Genomic DNA, 17,085 nt, shown 5'->3' with positions numbered 1-17,085 from the left:
TGACATCTGGCAAAGCCAGAAGGCCTTGGCAGGCCTGCCTGTGAGCTCCCCTTCTCCCCTTTCACTCCGCCCCGTGGATGAGGCTCCCTGGCCCAACAACCCTCATCGAGGGGACCAAGAGGGGTTCCTCTTATCCCTACGCTTGTAAGGCTCCGTTTCTCGCCAGCCTGCAGCATGATGAAACAAGCTAATTACACCTTCCCGCAGAAGCCAGGAGTTGCCCCACCCCCTTCGTGCTCCAAAGCTGCCTTCCTGCAGCCCTGGCTGCTCGCTCGGATCCTCAGTGCACCCCGCCCCATGCCTCAGTGCAGCGTCATCTTCGTGGGCTCTGCGCACGTGTGTGGTAACCTGCTGCCAGCCTCCTCTGTCTGGTGTTTGGTGGTGTGTTTGGCCGTCTTCGTAACCATAGGGCTGGAAGCCCTCCCTCACTGATGAGTAAATGAAAAGTGATTAAAACAGCTCCTTTTTTTGGAGAGGACACAGCCTTTGCTAGGGTAGGTGGTGGGGCCAGTGTAGCCGGGGCTGAGTTTCAGACCCCACACGCCTCCTTGGCTGCGTGCCTCGGGCCAGTGCACAACCTGGACACCTGTATCTGGCAGCTCTCTCAGCAGGTTCCATTTATTTGGCCGGTGCTAAGATCAGTTCACCCTGATACCTGCCCTGGGGGGTGGGTCACGTGATCATTCTCATTTCACAGATGAGGGCTCTGTATGTGGTGGGGTGAGATTGGAACCCAGTCTCTGGTTGGCGTGGCTGAGTGAAGGTGTAAAGACATGAGCCTTGCAGGGAAAGGGAGGGGAACCGTCTCGTTATTGGTTGGGCATGGCCATCTGCACAGGCTCCTGTAGGGCCCGGGTAAGGTGGGGAATCTGATCAGGGCAGGGAGAAGAGGAGTGAGCTGTGGAAGCTGCTTCAGCCACAGCAGACGGTCACGCTGTCCACTCGGCCACGGCTGCCTGGCCTCTGCCATGCCAGGCCCTTGAGGTCGCCCAGCTCGCCTCCACGCTCTGATTGGAGAAGAGGCAACTCCTTTCCAGGAGTCTTTGACTAAAGGGGCTCCATGCAGGCACAATTTCTAGAGCGAGGTACTTTCCACAGTGACGGCCTCTTGCCGGTTGCCCTGGGCTGCTGTTGATTTCCTAGAATAATCCAAAGAAAAGCAGTGCCATGTGGTGAAGTGGGTATGTACTCGGAGCTTGGGGCAAAATGGCGGTCAAGTCTTATTGGGGGGTAAACTCTGTGGCATTAGGCTTTTACTCCCTTCTGTGTACCCAAGCGGGACAGTGCCTGAAACATAGTAGGTACACAACAAAAATCAATTAAATTAAAGAAAAAATGAAGTCCCAGCTTCTCCGGGTCTCCGCAGGTGTCCTTAGGCAAGTTATATAACCCTGCTGCATCTCAGTTTCCTTGGCAAAGGAATTGGACTGTAATAGCACCTCATGTGGTTGTTGTATCGATTAAATAAGGTGACATAAAACAATAAGAACTCAGTATTATTACTATCATTGTGACCTCGGTCACCATCAGAATTGAGGCGGCCCTGTGAACAGTCACCCAGGACACAATAACCACATGTCCAGAGTGCTTGCTGCAGGCCTGGCATTTTCCCAGGTGCTTTAAAATAATACTTCCCTTAAACTTGAAAACAACTCTGTGAGCCAGGCTGGGTTTTGTTTGTTTGTTTTTTCTAAACAGCATCTTACAAAGGAGGAGGCTAAAGCCCACAGAAGTGGTTCTGGCTATAAAATGCAGCCAGGGAGTGCTCCCTCATTTCTCCCTGTCAAAGAATGGGTGTGAGATGGCACAATCTGTTCTCTGAGGGTTTGAAAGAACTCACCTGTTGATCTGTCTGGGCCTGAAATTCTTTGTGGGAAAATTGCACTAGGACAGTTGAGACTATCTGTATCTCCCTTTGTCAGTTTTGGTGAGAGAGGTTAAGTCACTTGCCCAGGCAGGTGGGGAACGTGGGCCCAGGCAACCTGGCTGCCAAGCCTGGGCTTTCAACCATTACATTTTCCTGCATGAGGTATGATCACTTTCTACCCATGAGACTTTGGATAAGTCACTTTCTTTCTCTGACCCTAGTAATAGTATGGGGATAGTAATAATACATTTCTGGCAGGATTGTTGGAAAGATTAAATGGTTTCAGAAACACAGGCCTGGGTACTCTTGAGCCTTTGCCCTGGGCAGCCCAGGCCTGTCTCCATCTTGGCCCAGGAGGAAGCCCAGCCCGATGCCCAGGGATCACAGGTCACTCACTGGCTCTCCAGGTCCTGGATAGTGTCAGGGAGCGGAAGTCCCTGGGTCTCCGGGAGGAAGAACAGCACAACCAGGCTGGAAGCAATGGAGATAACGCCATAGAGGAGAGGAGGCAGCAGGGGCAGGGCTTGGCGGCTCATCAGGATCAGGGGACCCATCATAGCCCCCAGCCGGCCCACTGTATGCAGAATGCCATCTGCTGTCATCCTGTGGGTGAAGGGGAGGGCCCAGATCCCTGTTACAGCTGGCCCTGTGGCAGGAAGACATCCTGGGCTCACAGATGCCAGGGGAAGGAAAGCTGGGCTGAGGGAATTGCCCTCCTCAAGGCCTCCTCTAATGCCACCTCCTCCACGGAGCCCACCCAGATTTTTGCATCTAGTGTTTCAGGGGAAATCTCTAGGGCCCACCTCATTTTCCCCACTCTTGGGCAACTTAAGGGCTTCTCCATACTCCTGCTAGGCCACTGAGCTCCCAACTCAGGCTTTCCATACGATATCAACAAAATCAATAAATGCTTGTCCAAACAACAAATTAAAATATGGAGAAATGAGTGAGTGGTGGAAAGAACATTGGGCTAAAAGTCTGGAGAGCTGGAGTCCAGTCCTACCCTTCTGCTGAGCCAGTCCTTCACCCCGAGCCTCAGTTTACCCAAATATCAAATGTGGGGGTGGCCTAGACTCTAGACCACTGGTTTTCCATTTGTGTTTTATGATGCCCTTGGGCTCCAAGGAGGTGACTTGGGGCTCTCTTGGGGCAGGGAAGGAGTGGTGGGAAGTGAGTTGAGGGTCCCCACTGCTACCAGGGCAGCTCTTGGTCTCCTAATCAGGATTCTTATAAGATTCCATCTGGACAGATGACTCTGTGGCTCAAAATGGTGTGAAAACACAGGCCCAGATGTCCCCGGGGCTCTACTGTACTGCTTCTGTCTGGGTCGAGACTCTCAAGCGGAAGAGCTGTCCTGGGGGGACCCCTGAGCGGCCCTGGCTGCATTTCCCTGGCTGCCAGACCCTTCTTTACCCTTCCCACTGCCCTCTCAGGACGGCCCTGCTGGCCCTGGGGCATGGCCTGCAGCCCAGCTTACCGCACTGGCGTTGGAAAGAGTTCAGCCTTGTAGATGGTGAGGCAGGTTAGGCTTATCCCAAAACATCCCTTTCCCAGCACAGCAAAGACCACACGCAGGGTCTGCAAATCTGGGTACAGGAAGGGGGTGAGAGTGGGGTTTGCCCTGGAGGGTACCCAGGGGCTAGTCAGTGTGCGGCCAGCCAACCTGGAGCAGAGGGGACCCTGGGCTCCCTACAAGTCCCCGGCCCTGCTGGCTTGGTGCGGGGCTGCCCAGGGCTGGGGTTGGGGGACAGAGCATAGGATGTGATATCGCGGCAGGTGCCCGAGGGGCACAGGCAGAAACCCAGCCAGGTCTAGGGTAGCTGAGCCTGGCCGGCCCGTGGAGGCTGCACTGAAAGAATGCCCCCCACCGCGGCTCCTAGAGTCCCGAGATGCCTCTTGCTATGACGGAGAGAGCGCCGGGCCCGGCCCACAGCAGCCTTCCTGCTGCCCGCCAGCCTGCCTGTGTGGGGATGGCAGAAGCCCTGGCCTGGAGGTGGAGGTCCGGGCCCCCTTTTGGCCGCAGGCCTGGCCTCCCCAACGCGTTGCTCCGTGGAGGCGCCTGAACTGCTGGCAGGTGCTCGCCGTTGTCAGTTTCCTCGCAGCTGCTCGCGCTCAGAGCTTGGGCTCTCGCTGCAGCCTGAAGGACCCCGGCCGCCTCCGTCCCCGCTCAGGCCTTCTGCCAGCCGCAAGGCACCCTCCTGCCTTCCTCCCGGCTCTGCCGCCACCGCACGACGCGCCGCCCTGTCCCTTTCCCCCAGTCTCCCACCCTCAGCAATAAAAGGAGACACAGAGAGGGATTCCAGGTCCTCATAGCCTCCCTCATTCAGAAAGCAAACAGGGAGGCAGCTCCTGGGGCCAGGGAGGGGATGTGGCCCCACGCTCAGAGCAGTGGGGTGGGCGGGGAAGCAGGGCCCGGTCCCACCGCCCAGTCCGCCTGCCTCACCTTGCGGCACCAGCATGTTGGCTAGAATGGCGAGGCCGGCCATGGCCTGGGAACCCGCCTGGATAGTGCGGCGGCCAAGGAAACTGAGCAAGAGGGCAGTGGTGGCCCGGCCCAGGAAGTCCACGGCCCCGAAGAGGGCCTGGAGGAGGAAGATGTCACGGCCCAGGCTCTGCAGGTCGAAGACCAGCCCGTAGTAGGAGATCAATAGAGAGAAACTGCGGGCAAGGCTGGAAGTCAGGTCCCTGCCCTGCCGGGGAGAGGGCGCCCCAACAGCAACAGCACCTCCCACCAGGAGCTGCCTGGGAGGACATGGCCAACCCCGGAGGACAATCCTGGGCTTGTCTCGGCCAGCGATCCCAGAAGCCTGCCAAACTCAGGACACAACCCCAGCGTCAGGCTCTTCCAGGAAAGGGCAGGCAGGGTGGCTCCACCATCCCTTCACACACAGGCTTTGTGTCAGGGGCAGCGATGCGCTGGGGCGTCGCCTCTCTGGCTGGGACCAAGTCTGCCCTCGGGGGCCTCTGAGCTGCCCCTCACTTCTGGACTAGCCCTCTCTGGCTTTGATTCTGATAACCAGTCACACTGTGCCTTTCTCTTGGAAGATGGGAATCATGGCAGGACAGGGCCTCTCGGGAGACCCTGGGCTGCATTGCCCAGACCACATTCAGGATGGAGAGCCTGTCCCCCAGCCCCTGGGAGTGCTGCCCCTCCTCTGGGGAGAGCAGCCTGTGACTGGTTCATGGGGCAGAGAAACCACCCAGAAAGGCCCCAGCTCCCACGCTCCCAGGGGCTGGGCTGGGCCCAGGCTGTGGCTGCATCTCCCCTTGCCTTCCCTTCTCCATCTCAGGGTCTGCTTTCTGCCCACTCCCCCACCCCACTGGCTCACGAGTAGCTGAATTTACGGTATTTAAATTCTCATGGTTAGGAGATGGGATTTGGATCCACAACTGGCTGCAAGGTAAAATTCTTCTCGGCCACGTTTAAAATCTGTGCTCTCCCTGCTCAACCCAGACGCTCCTCCCAGCCCTCCCCTTAGGCGTCACCTGATTGCATCACCCAATAAACATCGGACAACACCAGCCCAACAACGTCAGAGTAAAATCGCACAAGCCGCGGTGTTTCATGAAGTTTATGTGAGTGACGTGAGAGTCACTGGGCTGGTGCTCAAAGCGGCCGACACTGGAGCCTTGGACAGATAACAACTGGGTTAACAAGACAGGAAAACCCACAAGGTCACCAGCTTCAAAGCCTCTGATTTGAATAACAAAGGTTGCAGAGCCGGCCCCTGGGAGAACTGAGGAATCCTGGAAGGTTTAAAAAAAAAAAAAAAAAAAAAAAACTGGTCCCGGGTGTTTGCAGCGAGAACACTCCTTCTGATTTATCAGAAAAAAATTGAAGTTTTTAAAAAAAGGCATTTGATCTATCTTTGTTCTAAGATGTAGCAAGTATTTGCCATCATAACCCATATGTGGTTAAATATAGCATAAAAGAAACGTTTTCCTAAGCTTCAGTTTTATTTCAAGATAAAAGTCCCAATCAAACCAGGTCCTTGGGTTTTTTTTTTTTTTTTTTCCTTTGACGGAATCTTGCCCTGTCGCCCAGGCTGGAGTGCAGTAGCACAATCTCAGCTCAGTGCAGCCTCTATCTCCTGGGCTCCAGTGATCCTCCTGCCTCATTTTTTGATTTTTAGTAGCGATGAGAGGGTCTTACTATGTTACCCAGGCTGGTCTTGAACTCCTGGGCTCAAGCGATCCTCCTGCCTCAGCCTCCCAAAGTGAGGGATTACAGGCTTCAGCCACCGCGCCTGACTGGTCCTTGCTTTTTAATATGCTCTTTTGGATGTCACCGGAACTGAATTTGTTTTAAGGGCCTTTTCCTGGGCCCAGATGACCTTGGGTCCCGGGGAGGGCCAGGGTCTGGTCGTGCGGACCCTGGCAGTGACAGTGCCAGTAAGCCAAGTGCTAGCTCAGCCCGGTTCCAATGCAGGCTCTATTATCTTGGGCTTGTTCCTTACCCCTCTGGGATCCTCTTTCCCCATCAGTGAAGTGGGGTTGCATGGAGGGGTCAGCGAATGCAGGTTCACCCTCTAGGAGCATGGCCATGGTCTCTAGGAAAGTGGTAAGTCTCTAACGATGACACACAGTGGTACTCCTCGGCCGTGGCTGGTCCCCTGGCTCTAGGGACCCTGGCTCTGCCTCTGTCTTGGGACCTCCCTGGGACCCTGGGACCCCCAGCCTAGAGCTGCCTTTTTCTCTGGCTTCCTGCAGATGGCAGCCTCCAGATCCCACCTGTGCATAGTCCCTCTCTGCTGCCTGCCAGGACTCCTGCCTCCTGGGGCTGTCTGCGTCCTGTCCCAGACAGAAATGCACCCCCTTGAGGCCTGCGGGTGCTGTTTCCCCTGGACGCCCTGCCTCCTGCCTGTCCCAGCTCTGCCTCCTGCCTGTCCCAGCCCTGCCTTGGGGAGGGACACCAGGACGGCGTACTTCACCACCAGCATGGCGCAGCTCCTCCAGCGGAGCACGGGCATGCAGAACAGGTCCAGCACCGACCGCGGCTCCTTTGCAGAGGCCACCTCCTCCTTCACGCTGGACATCAGCACCTTCCGGGGAGAATGGGGGCACCGTGAATGGTAGGGCAATGGCCCTGCCCCACCCCCTGTGCCAGCGAACAGTGTCCAAGTGGCCAGAGTGACGGGGAGCCTGTCCTGGGCCTCGGCCTCTGGAAGCTGGATCCCTAGGGGAAGGGGAGGGGATGGGGCAGAAAAGGTTCTCTCCAGGCCCTGGCTCTTCTGCAGGTTTGACTCAGCCCTGGTCCTCTCAGCTCTAGCTTGCCTCCTTCTGGAAGCCTTCCCTTATCCTCCGACCCCATCTTCACTCTAATCTCTGGCAGCGCCTGTTTCCTGAAAGCAGCTACCTTCAAATAAACACATTCTGTTTCCCCAGACACATCGAGAACCCCCATGAGGTGGGTGCGTGCTACATGCAGGTGGAGGTGGTGGGTGATGGAGGTGACGGTGTGGGTGCTGTTGATAATGATGGTGCTGTTACCAATGGTGACGATGGTGGTGAAGGTGGTGGAGATGTTTTGCAGAGATGGTGGCTGTGGGGTTAGTGATGGTATTGGTGGTGCTGGTGGTGATGGAGTGATGGCAGTGAAGGTGATGGTGGGTGTGGACAGTGGTGGTGCTGTTGGTGATGGTATCGGGATTGGTGGTGGTGGTGGTGGTGTCCGTGTGGAGGTGGTGATGGAGGTGTTGGTGGTGTCTGTGGAGATGCTGGTGGTGGTGCTGGTGGAGGTGGTGCTGGAGTGGGTGGTGCTGTTGGAGGCCACACGGATGATCCCTCAGTGCACGTCCTGTCCCAGGTCAAGTCTCGCAGACAGCAGCATCTCACCTCTATGGTCAGGTTCTTGGCCTCCTTGTGGCCATTTATCCTGGCCACCTTTCTGAGCTCCTGAAGTGCTTGGTCTGGTTTGCCCTTAATAATCAGCCACCGGGCGGATTCTGGCAGCCACCTGTAAGGAGGCAGGTGTGTAGCTGGGAGTGCACGCTGGGCTCTCCCCCGGGGCGGGGTGGAAAGGGGCAGTGGGCACGGACCCTCCAGCTGAGATGAGTGACGAGGAAGCACATGCTTCTGTGCCGCTGCTGCCCAGCGAGGAGCCTGGCAGTCCCCAGCGGTTTCAGAATAAAGCTGAGTCCCAATGCCTGGCCGCCCACCTTCCCAAGCGAGCCACCTCCATCTGGCTCGCCTGGCTGCCCGGGGCCTGCCCACCTGAGCCCTGCACACAGCCAGGGCACAGGTGGCCTGGGCATGGGTGTCCCTAGAGTTGGCCGCTTCACCAGTGATTCTGGGGCCATTTCTAGGATAGAAAGGTCACTTGGTGCTGGGTTTTTTTGTTTTTTTTTTGAGATGGAGTCTCACTCTGTCACCCAGGCTGGAGTGCAGTGGTGCGATCTTGGCTCACTGCAACCTCCACCTCCCAGGTTCAAGTGATTCTCCTGCCTCAGCCTCCTGAGTAGCAGGGACTACAGGTGTGCACCACCATGGCTAATTTTTTTTGTATTTTTAGTAGAGACGGGGTTTCACCATGTTAGCCAGGATGGTCTTGATCTTCTGACCTTGTGATCCACCCGCCTCAGCCTCCAAAGTGCTGGGATTACAGGCTTGAGCCACTGTGCCCGGCCTTTTTTTTTTTTTTTTTTAGCACATTTAAAATATCCCCAGGCAGAACCAGGTGATTTTATAAAACCAGTCTATTTCTCCCCAACCTCAGGGGCAGGTGGGCCAGGAGAAACACTTTCCTGGTGGAAGGCACAGGATCTGCCCAACCCACCGGCTCTCAGCCCTGTTTGCAGGGAAGCTAAGAAGGACTTCTGGAGGCAGTCTGATGTAGTGGTGAAGAGTTAGCCTGCCTAGGTTCAAATCCTGCCTCTGGCATTCACCGGCTGTGTGTGACCTTGGGTGAGTGACCTAACCTTTCTAGGTCTCGGTCCTTCATTTGAAAATGGTGGTAATCGCATCATCTTACTTATTAGAAGGTGTGTTAATACGCACCTAGTGTTATAAACTGCACCTGGTACACACCTGATCAGCGTGGCGGGGATGGCCTAATTATTGTAATTATGGGATGGCCTTCCTCTTCACTTATTGATCTGTGTATGAAACGTAAGCTCCACGGGACCACTGGTTTTTGCCTGTTTTGTTCACTTGTGTGTCCCCAGCACCTAAGACCCTCTGCACCTGTCTGTGTCTCCTTCCTCAGTGCCAACCCAAGGAGGGATTTCCAGACCTTAGGGATTTTTGCGGCCCCTAAAATTGTAGTGACAACAATCTATTTTCATATCCAATGTTGGTCCGCACTGTATGTGAAGGAGTGAAGCTGGTGGGTGGGGGCTGGTGCAAGTAATGAGGAAGGACGATGCTCACAGCCTCAGCCCAGGGGACAGCGGCAGTGGGGCCTGGGGGACCGGGAGAGCGGCTGCTTCCACTGTGGCCGAAGTTCAGCCCAGCACCCCTGGATCTTCCAGTTTTTCCAAAGAAGGTAAAAAATACTGTTTTTGTTTGTTTTTGAAAATCTTCGGATTTTTAAATGTTAGCAACTAGTTACAAATGTATTTTTTAAATCACCATTTGAGCCAATGCTGTGCCGGCCCATCTTGGCCTGTCTGGGCTGGATGGGAGCCACGGACCTCGGGCTGCAACACTTAGCCCAGGACTGCCAATCACCAATGTCCCTCCCTAGCGAGGGTGCCGCTCATGCCACGGCCCTTCTGTGGCACTCCAGATCTCTGGACCTACTGCCAGCCAGAGAGGTGAAAGTGAAGAGTCCCCCTCCCACCCTGGGTCTCCTAAGGAAAAGGTCCCACATCATACTGACCAGGATATCAGGGAGATGGCAAAGAAGGGCACTGATGCTGCCAGCTGGAGAGTCCTCCAGTCCCGCAGGGCAAAGGCCAGGCCGCCCAGCGCCGCCTGGCCTGCGCTGAAGGCACATCCCACCACCGTCATGGTGACCGCCCTCCTGCTGGTCGTGGTCCACTCCACCACTGAAGGATGCAGACACGTGCAGGTGAGGCCTCATGCGGTGGCCTGAGCCCCATTCTCTCCTGCCACCCCCGCCCCCATGGCAGGAGCGCGCTGAGCCGGGGACTCACTCAGTGTCAGTGAACTCAGAAAGATGCCGGCCATCCCAAAAGCGGCCACGAACCGCAGGCCGCAGTAGATGACGAATGTTGGGGCGAAGATGGTGCTGGTGCCCGCCACGGCCAACTGCAGGCAGCACCAGCTCAGCATCGGCTTCCTCCCAAACCTGTCACAGGAGAGAAGCACACTGGGCCTGGAGAGGGGCCCCTGAGGACGTGGATATGTGGGCAGGTACTTGCCTTCTGGGAGTTCAACAATGCCAGGGGATCTCTTGCAGCCAGCTCCTCCTTCTTGGAACTTTTAGGGGTACACTCAGAGTGCTTTTGTTATAAAAGTGGCAGGTACCTTGCCATGGGAGGGTGCAGTTCAGTTTCAGTGTTTAAGAACATGGGGTTTGGGGCCAGGCACGGTGGTTCATGCCTGTAATCCCAGCACTTTGGGAGACTGAGGCTGGAGGATCACTTTAGGCCAGGAGTTCAAGACCAGCCTGGGCAACATAGTGAGACCTCAGTCTCTACTAAATAAATAAATAAATAAATAAATAAATAAATAAATAAATTAGCCAGGTGTCTGCGGTCCCAGCTACTTGGGAGGCTGAGGTGGGAGGATGGCTTGAGCCCAGGAGTTCAAGGCTGCAGTGAGGTATGATCACGCCTCTGCACTGCAGGCTGTTCAACAGAGTGAGCCTCTGTCTCTAATAAATAAATAAAAAAGAACACAGGTTTGGGCATCAGATGCCTGGGTTTGAGCCCCAGCTCTGTCCTTCCTGGGTGACCCTGGGCATGTGATTCGACATCTCTGAGCCTCAGTTTCCCCATCTGTAACACAAGGGCATCCATAAGGACATGCCTCACAGGGCTGCTATGAGAATCAAGACACTGGGCAAGGGGCCAGGGAGTAAGGAGGCCGAGACTTTGCAAGCCACTGCTCTCACCTGTGCGCTGTGAAGGGGGTGCTCATGGGGCGGATGCAGAGCCCTCGGCCCCTGCCCGAGTGCCCTGGGCTGCGGTGGCCTCCAGGCCGGCTGAGTCTGAACTAGAGATTGCATTTAGTGCCACTCAAGCCCGTGCTGCTCAGAACGGAGATGCGAGGCAGACCTTGGCCGCGCCTGTCTGAGCAGCACCCAGGAGCAAGGACACTCGCTTCATCCTCGCGACAACTGCGTGGGCAGGTGCGAGACCCCACTGCTGGGGGGAAACTGAGGCCCAGAGAAGGGAAGAGATCTCCAGAGAAGGGAAGAGATCTACCTTGTAGGACAAGGCTGGGTGGGATAAGGCTGGGATTCAGACCCAGGTAGTCAGACCCCAGAGCCAGTAGGGTGGTGGCAGGAGGGAGCGGGAAGGCAGTCCTCCATTCATGAAATAATGACTGCGTGTCTGCCACCGTGCTGAGCTGGGCTCTGGAGCACAGTCCCTGGGTCCCTGTGTGCTTGTGGGGACGTGGACAATAAACAAGCCTTGAGCCAGCCAGGCATCGTCAGAGCCAGGCACTGTGATGAGGGAAGCAAGGAGGGGCTGGGACAGTCATGCCTGGGGCCAGGCAGGAGTCTCTGGCTCCATGGCCTGGGAGGGCCTCCTCAAGGAAGAGCATTGAGTTGCGGCCTGCGTGTGGGCACAAAGCAGCATAGGCAAGAGCTTCTGGGTGAAGCACAGTCACTGAGGCGCTCTGCAGGCGTGCAGGGGGCCCCAGGAGGAGGCTGGTGGAGCTGGGGGTGGATGGAAGCCCAGCGCAGGGCAGGGGGTAGGCAGGAAGGGACTGTCCTCAGCGCAGTGGGGCCCTCGGACGACTTCGGGCCAGCTTTTGTTGACCAGATCAACCTCCGAGATTTTGCAAAGTCACTCAGTGCTGTGGCAGCGTGGACGGCCACTGCAGAGGACACCTGCGAGGGGTTGCAGCCTGCCTGGTGAGAGGAGATGGTGGCTCGGGCAAGGGGATGCTGTGGCAGAGAGGGGCTTGGGCTGAGTGTGTCCTGGAGGAAGAGCCAGGTGAGTGTGGGGGTGAGGAAGGGAGGCCAGGGGACAGCGCAGGCGCAGAAGGGTCCCACAGGTTGGGGGTCTGTGTCCTCCGATGGAGGCTGCTGGGGGAGTGAGGGGGCGTGGCAAGGAATCAGCAGCTCAGCTCCCAGAACAGGAAGAGAGGCAGGAGGGGGAGCGGGAGGAGGGGGAGCGAGAACAGCTTCCTGGGAGGTGGAAGGAAAACCAGGAGTGAGGATGTTCTGGAAGCCAAGAGAAGAAAGTGTGTCACAGAGAACGCTTCTTCCCGCCAGCAGGCCTAGGCTTCAGTGTCACCTGGTACGAGACGTTTCCAGTCCTGCCGGCTGGCCCTGGCGTGCCCATCACCTGTGCCCTGTTCCCCTAACCGGCCTCACGTTCCAAGGTGGCCTGACTTACTTACCTGTGTCCTGAGCCCTGCTTGGCTCCAAGCTGGGGAAGAGCAGACACTTGTCTCCCACCCTCCCCACCGCCCCTTCCCCCATTTCTGCTAGAGGCGTCCCTTGCACCTGGCTAGTGTTTGGCCCACCTGAGGCTTCTGGAAAGGCCTTGAGACTGGGGGACAAAGGACAGAGGAGAGGAGGATGGGGAGCCAGGACAACTTTGAGGCACAGAGTCCAAGCACGGCCGCATGGAGGAGGCCTGTGACCATCTGGCAGGAGTATGGGAGAGGAAATGGGGGAGGTGGGGGATGGCCTGGGGTGGCCTCCCTGTGAGGGGAACCAGTCCAGGGTCTGGGGGGCCTTGCTGAGGTGGGGACCCAGAACAGCCTGTGGGTTGGTTCGGATGGCCAGGGGAGGGAAGAAACAGAGGAGGCAGGAGGGAGACGGAAGCAGGGATGGGGTGTTCGCCTGACATTTCTGAACCTTCTGCCCCATAGTCTTCAACAATGTTTTGAGGGAGCTGGGGGCTGGGAGGAGCGGAGGCACTCACCGGTAGGAGAGGAGGCCCCAGATAAAGGAGCCCACCAGGATCCCGGACATGAAGATGGACTGGCTTAGGGGCTTCAAGCCCTGGGAGCTGCACACCAGGTCCCACTGCAAGAGGAGGGTGCAGTGGCTCAGCTCGGGGGGTATGAAATCACAGGGCTGGGCACGGCCGAGGAACGCCTGACCCACACTGGGGTCCCTGGACTCCCAGTGCCAGGTCACAGAGGTAGAGAGGACCTGCTGGCCATGGGGCTGCAACTCCCCATGGGAAGCTCAGCTGCAGGACAGAATGCGACCTGGCTCTGCGTCTGCCAGCTGTGTGGAGGCCACTCCACGGGGTCCAGTGGTCCCCCTCATGCAGAGGACAGAGTCTGACAGGCAGCAGGGCCTTGAAGGGGCAGAAGTGGTAGAAAAATGAACAATTTCTTGGTAAAAAGAACTTTGGCAGGCAATGTGTGGCTGTGTCTGGCAGTACCTGGCAGTGGTGGGCTGTGAGGTGGCAGGCAAGGTGGGCAGTGGGAGGCAGGGGCAGGGAGTGGCTGGCAGTGGTGAAACCACAGGCTTGGCTTCCACCTCTACTGAGTGCTGGCCAGGTGGACGTGGCGGAGCCACTGCCTCGGCTGGGCTATCCTTTCCTCTAGAGACGGAGTCATGGAGTCGTGATCTGGTGCTGTCATCAGCAGTAAGGGTGACTAGAGAGAGCTTGGCACGGTTCACTGGGATTTTTACAGTGGCTTCAGCCCAGGACCAGTCATCCATTGCCTGAACACCCCACACCCATCCCCAAGTCCATCCTCCACTGAGGCCCGGCAGCTCCCTCCACCTCTCTCTTTCCCCTTCCCACCCGGGCAGCTGCAGTAGCCTCCAGTGGGCTCCCCATCCCCCCACAGAGCTTCTCTACTCTGCAAAGTGACCTCTTGAAAATGCAAGTCAGACCAAATCACTTCCATGCTCCAAACCCTCCAATGAGGATGATGAGGATGAGGTTCTTTTGCATTTAAAAGAAAATCCCGGGCACAGTGGCTCATGCCTGTAATCCCAACACTTTGGAATGCTGGGGCTGGAGGATCCTTTCGGCTCAGGAATTCAAGACCAGCCTGGGCCATGTAGTCAGACCTCGTATCTACTAATAATTTAAAAAATTAGACCAAGCGTGGTGGTTCATGCCTGTAATCCCAGCACTTTGGGAGGCCGAGGCGGGTGGATCACCAGAGGTCAGGAGTTCGAGACCAGCCTGACCAATGTGGTGAAACCCCTTCTCTACTAAAAATACAAAAATTAGCCGGGAGTGGTTGTGCATGCCTGTAATTCCAGCTACTCGGGAGGCTGAGGCTGGAGAATCGCTTGGACCCAGAAGGTGGAGGTTGCAGTGAGCCGAGATTGCGTTATTGCACTCCAGGCTAGGCAACAGAGCGAGACTCAGTCTCAAAAAAAAAAAAAAAAAAAAAAAAAAAAAAAAAAAAATTAGCTGGGCATGGTGGTATGTGCCTATAGTCCTAGCTACTGGGGAGGCCAAGCCACGAGGATCATTGGAGGCCGGGAGTTAGAGGCTGCAGGCAGTCATGTTTGTGCCACTGTGCTCCAGCCTGGGTGACAGAGTGAGACTCTGTCTCAAAAAAAAAAAAAAAAAAAAAGAGAAAGAAAATCCCAGCTCCAGAGCATGTCCCCGCACCTGCTTCTGGCCCCTCAGCACCTGTGCGCAGACACACTGGGCCTTATTCTGCTCCTTCAAATCCCAGACATACTTCTATGCATGACCTTTGCTCTGTGGGGCTCCTGACCTTCACAGATTCCTCCTCTCACCATCCCAGCCTCGATGTCAATGTGTCCTCTTTGGAGAGGCCATCCCCAACCATCTGCCTGAAGGAGGCTGCCGCTCCTCACCCCTCGCAACCTTGCTTTTGTCCCTCATGCAGACTGCGAGGATTGACTCAGGCTCCAGACCCTGACTGCCGGGATTGAATCAGGCTCTGGGACACTCTAGCTGTGTGCGCCGGGACAGCCCCTTAACCTCTCTGTGTTTTCCTTTTCTCCGTTATTAAATGAGGACTGTCATAGGACCCATCCCACAAGATTGTGGCGAGGTTGTGGCAGCAGGGACACATTTGGAAATGTGTCTGCCACTTTGCCGGTGCAGGGCGAGGGGTGGCTTTGCTGCTAGAAGGGGTTTAAATGTCAACTGAGTGAATTCACCAGTGGAATGGATGCTTCTTGAAGTCTCCCTGCTCATGTTGGAACCGGAGCCCCGATCCGAATCTGGGCCATCATCACGATCAGGAAATGGGCGTGGGGTGACCAGAATGCTTTGCTTGGCCAAACTTTAGTCAGGTTCCTGAGCCTTCTCCTGGGCCCATCTGGGCGCTGGCCTCATAAAATCCAGTTTTAGCAAAGAACCCTGCTGAATCAGTTTAGCAAGAACCCCCCTCTGCCCCCAGCCTCAACATCGATCAGGTTCCTCATCCTCCACCATCTCTAGGGTGACGTGTGGTCACCCTGGCCTGTCTCAGCAAGAAGCCTGTTGGGTCAGTTCAGCCAGACCCCCCTTACCCCTGATTTCCCCCTGCAGCTGAGTTGTCTGGAGTCACGGCTAATGGGTCAGTAGGGCCGGGACCAGGCGAGGCTGGCGAATGTCCAGGTGCCAGCATTCAGAGGTGCCCACCCAGGTGCCCCCCGCACTTCCAGGAGCCTGGGCTGGCCCCATCTGTAGACTGATCCCTGCCGCCCACTCCCCTGTGTGTGGCTGACGAGGGGCTGAGAGGCTCGAGAGGAGGCAGGTCCCTCCCAGGACTGGACCTTGGAGTCCAACCAACCTGATCCATGACTCTGACCTCCAAGGTGACGGGACTCGAGTGGCTCTGGGGGAGGCCCTACCTTGGCCACGATGGTGGAGGTGAAGACGCTGCGGTCATAGACCCAGCCGTCCACACACGGCTCCGTGTCAGCTTCGCTCCAGCTGGTGGCCGTGGCATTGGGGTCCAAGAGCTGCCACTGTGGCTGGCGGAAGCGGCGGCACTGGTGGGGCCCCTGGTTGGGGCCTGGCGGGATGGAGATGGTCAGAAGGGCCTTGGGGGTCATGTTTGTGGGAACCGCAGAGCCATTGTCCAGCATGTGTGTCCAGCATCGGTGGCCTGGGATGGCGGCTGAGAAGTTCTCCAGGAGCATCTGGGAAGGTATCATGAGGCAGGGGAGGATGAAGGTGAGCACCTGCAGGGTCTGGAAGAGGCCCACGCCTCCGGCTTGCTCCAAGAGCTTGGAGAACGCCATGAACAGAGCTGCCTCGGCTGAGCGGACTGCTGACCTGACTGCTGTTTGGAACCGATTGCAGCCACAAGATCCAGGGCCACCAAGACCTTCTGCCTTCCTGCCCCTCAGCCGGATTGGGGGTGGGGCACTGTCCAATAACCAGTTGAGTCAGTCCCGGGAAGCCCTGTGATGCCTCGGGGAAACTCCTCCTTATCTTGTGTCCAGGAGTGACTGTGCGGATGCCCCAGCACTCTGCGGAGGGGGTAAAAGGGACTAAGCTCACTGTGCCCGGGCTGCCTGGGGCATCCGAGCTGCCCACCGAGTGTGGACCAGAGGGCTGAGCCACCTTCTGAGTTCTCCAGCACCAAAAGTGGAAGTCAGGCAGATTCTATTTAAAAAGACAGGGTGCTTTGATGTTACTGAATTACAGTTTGGAAGAAATATCAACTGGGCTGTTGCCTCACTGAGTTGGTTAAAGTTTAATCTCAGCGTGGGCTTCTGAGTGAGGAAGGCAGTTCATGTCTCAGGACCTGAGGCCTCAGCCACTCCCTGCTGGCCAGCTGATCTCATTCTTAAATCTTTAGAACCTTCTACGCGAGGCCCTTTAAATCAGAAAATGGTCAGCCTAAACTTCATCCCTCCTGACAATTGTTCAAGGCTCTGAAGCCAGATGTGGGGCCTGGGAAGGGCCTTCCCTAGCTGGGGAGATGGTGCTGGTGGGTGTGGGAGAGGACGTGGGGTGGGCACGAGCTGGCAGGAAGGCCCAAGTCTGTGCTCTTTTCTTTCCTGATGTGAACCTCCTACCAGGCAGTGCCGGGGAGACCAGCTTGCAGACTCACTATTTCGGGAAGCTTCTATTCCGAGGTTTTAGGTTGCCTTTATTAGACAGTAAGCTCCCCCAGTGGAAACCATGGCTACCATTTCCTGGCTTCTCTTTGAAGCCCCTCGTGGGCCCGCAGCTGAGCAGGCG

At 56.7% G+C, this 17,085-nt stretch overlaps 1 protein-coding gene across 2 annotated transcripts; it reads right to left on the bottom strand.

The window, feature by feature from the left end:
- Positions 1 to 591: 591 nt before the first annotated feature.
- SLC22A11 (solute carrier family 22 member 11) lies at positions 592 to 16,523 on the bottom strand. Of its 2 annotated transcripts, XM_009423392.5 has the most exons (11): positions 16,171 to 16,523; positions 15,744 to 16,034; positions 12,877 to 12,980; positions 9,964 to 10,118; positions 9,687 to 9,855; positions 7,703 to 7,823; positions 6,794 to 6,909; positions 4,311 to 4,525; positions 3,345 to 3,453; positions 2,264 to 2,470; positions 592 to 1,139 (listed from the first exon to the last, which is right to left on the bottom strand). In XM_009423392.5, the coding sequence occupies exons 2-11, from the start codon at positions 16,032 to 16,034 to the stop codon at positions 1,076 to 1,078; spliced, it is 1,551 nt and encodes a 516-aa protein (XP_009421667.1). In that variant the 5' UTR covers positions 16,171 to 16,523; the 3' UTR covers positions 592 to 1,075. The 2 variants fall into 2 exon arrangements, with proteins under 2 accessions (XP_009421667.1, XP_522053.2); XM_522053.8 differs by having other exon boundaries at positions 15,744 to 16,522.
- Positions 16,524 to 17,085: the final 562 nt, after the last annotated feature.

Source organism: Pan troglodytes, chromosome 9 (assembly GCF_028858775.2).
Source record: "Pan troglodytes isolate AG18354 chromosome 9, NHGRI_mPanTro3-v2.0_pri, whole genome shotgun sequence".
Taxonomy (NCBI): Eukaryota; Metazoa; Chordata; class Mammalia; order Primates; family Hominidae; genus Pan; species Pan troglodytes.
This window is presented reverse-complemented; position numbering and strand designations above follow the sequence as displayed.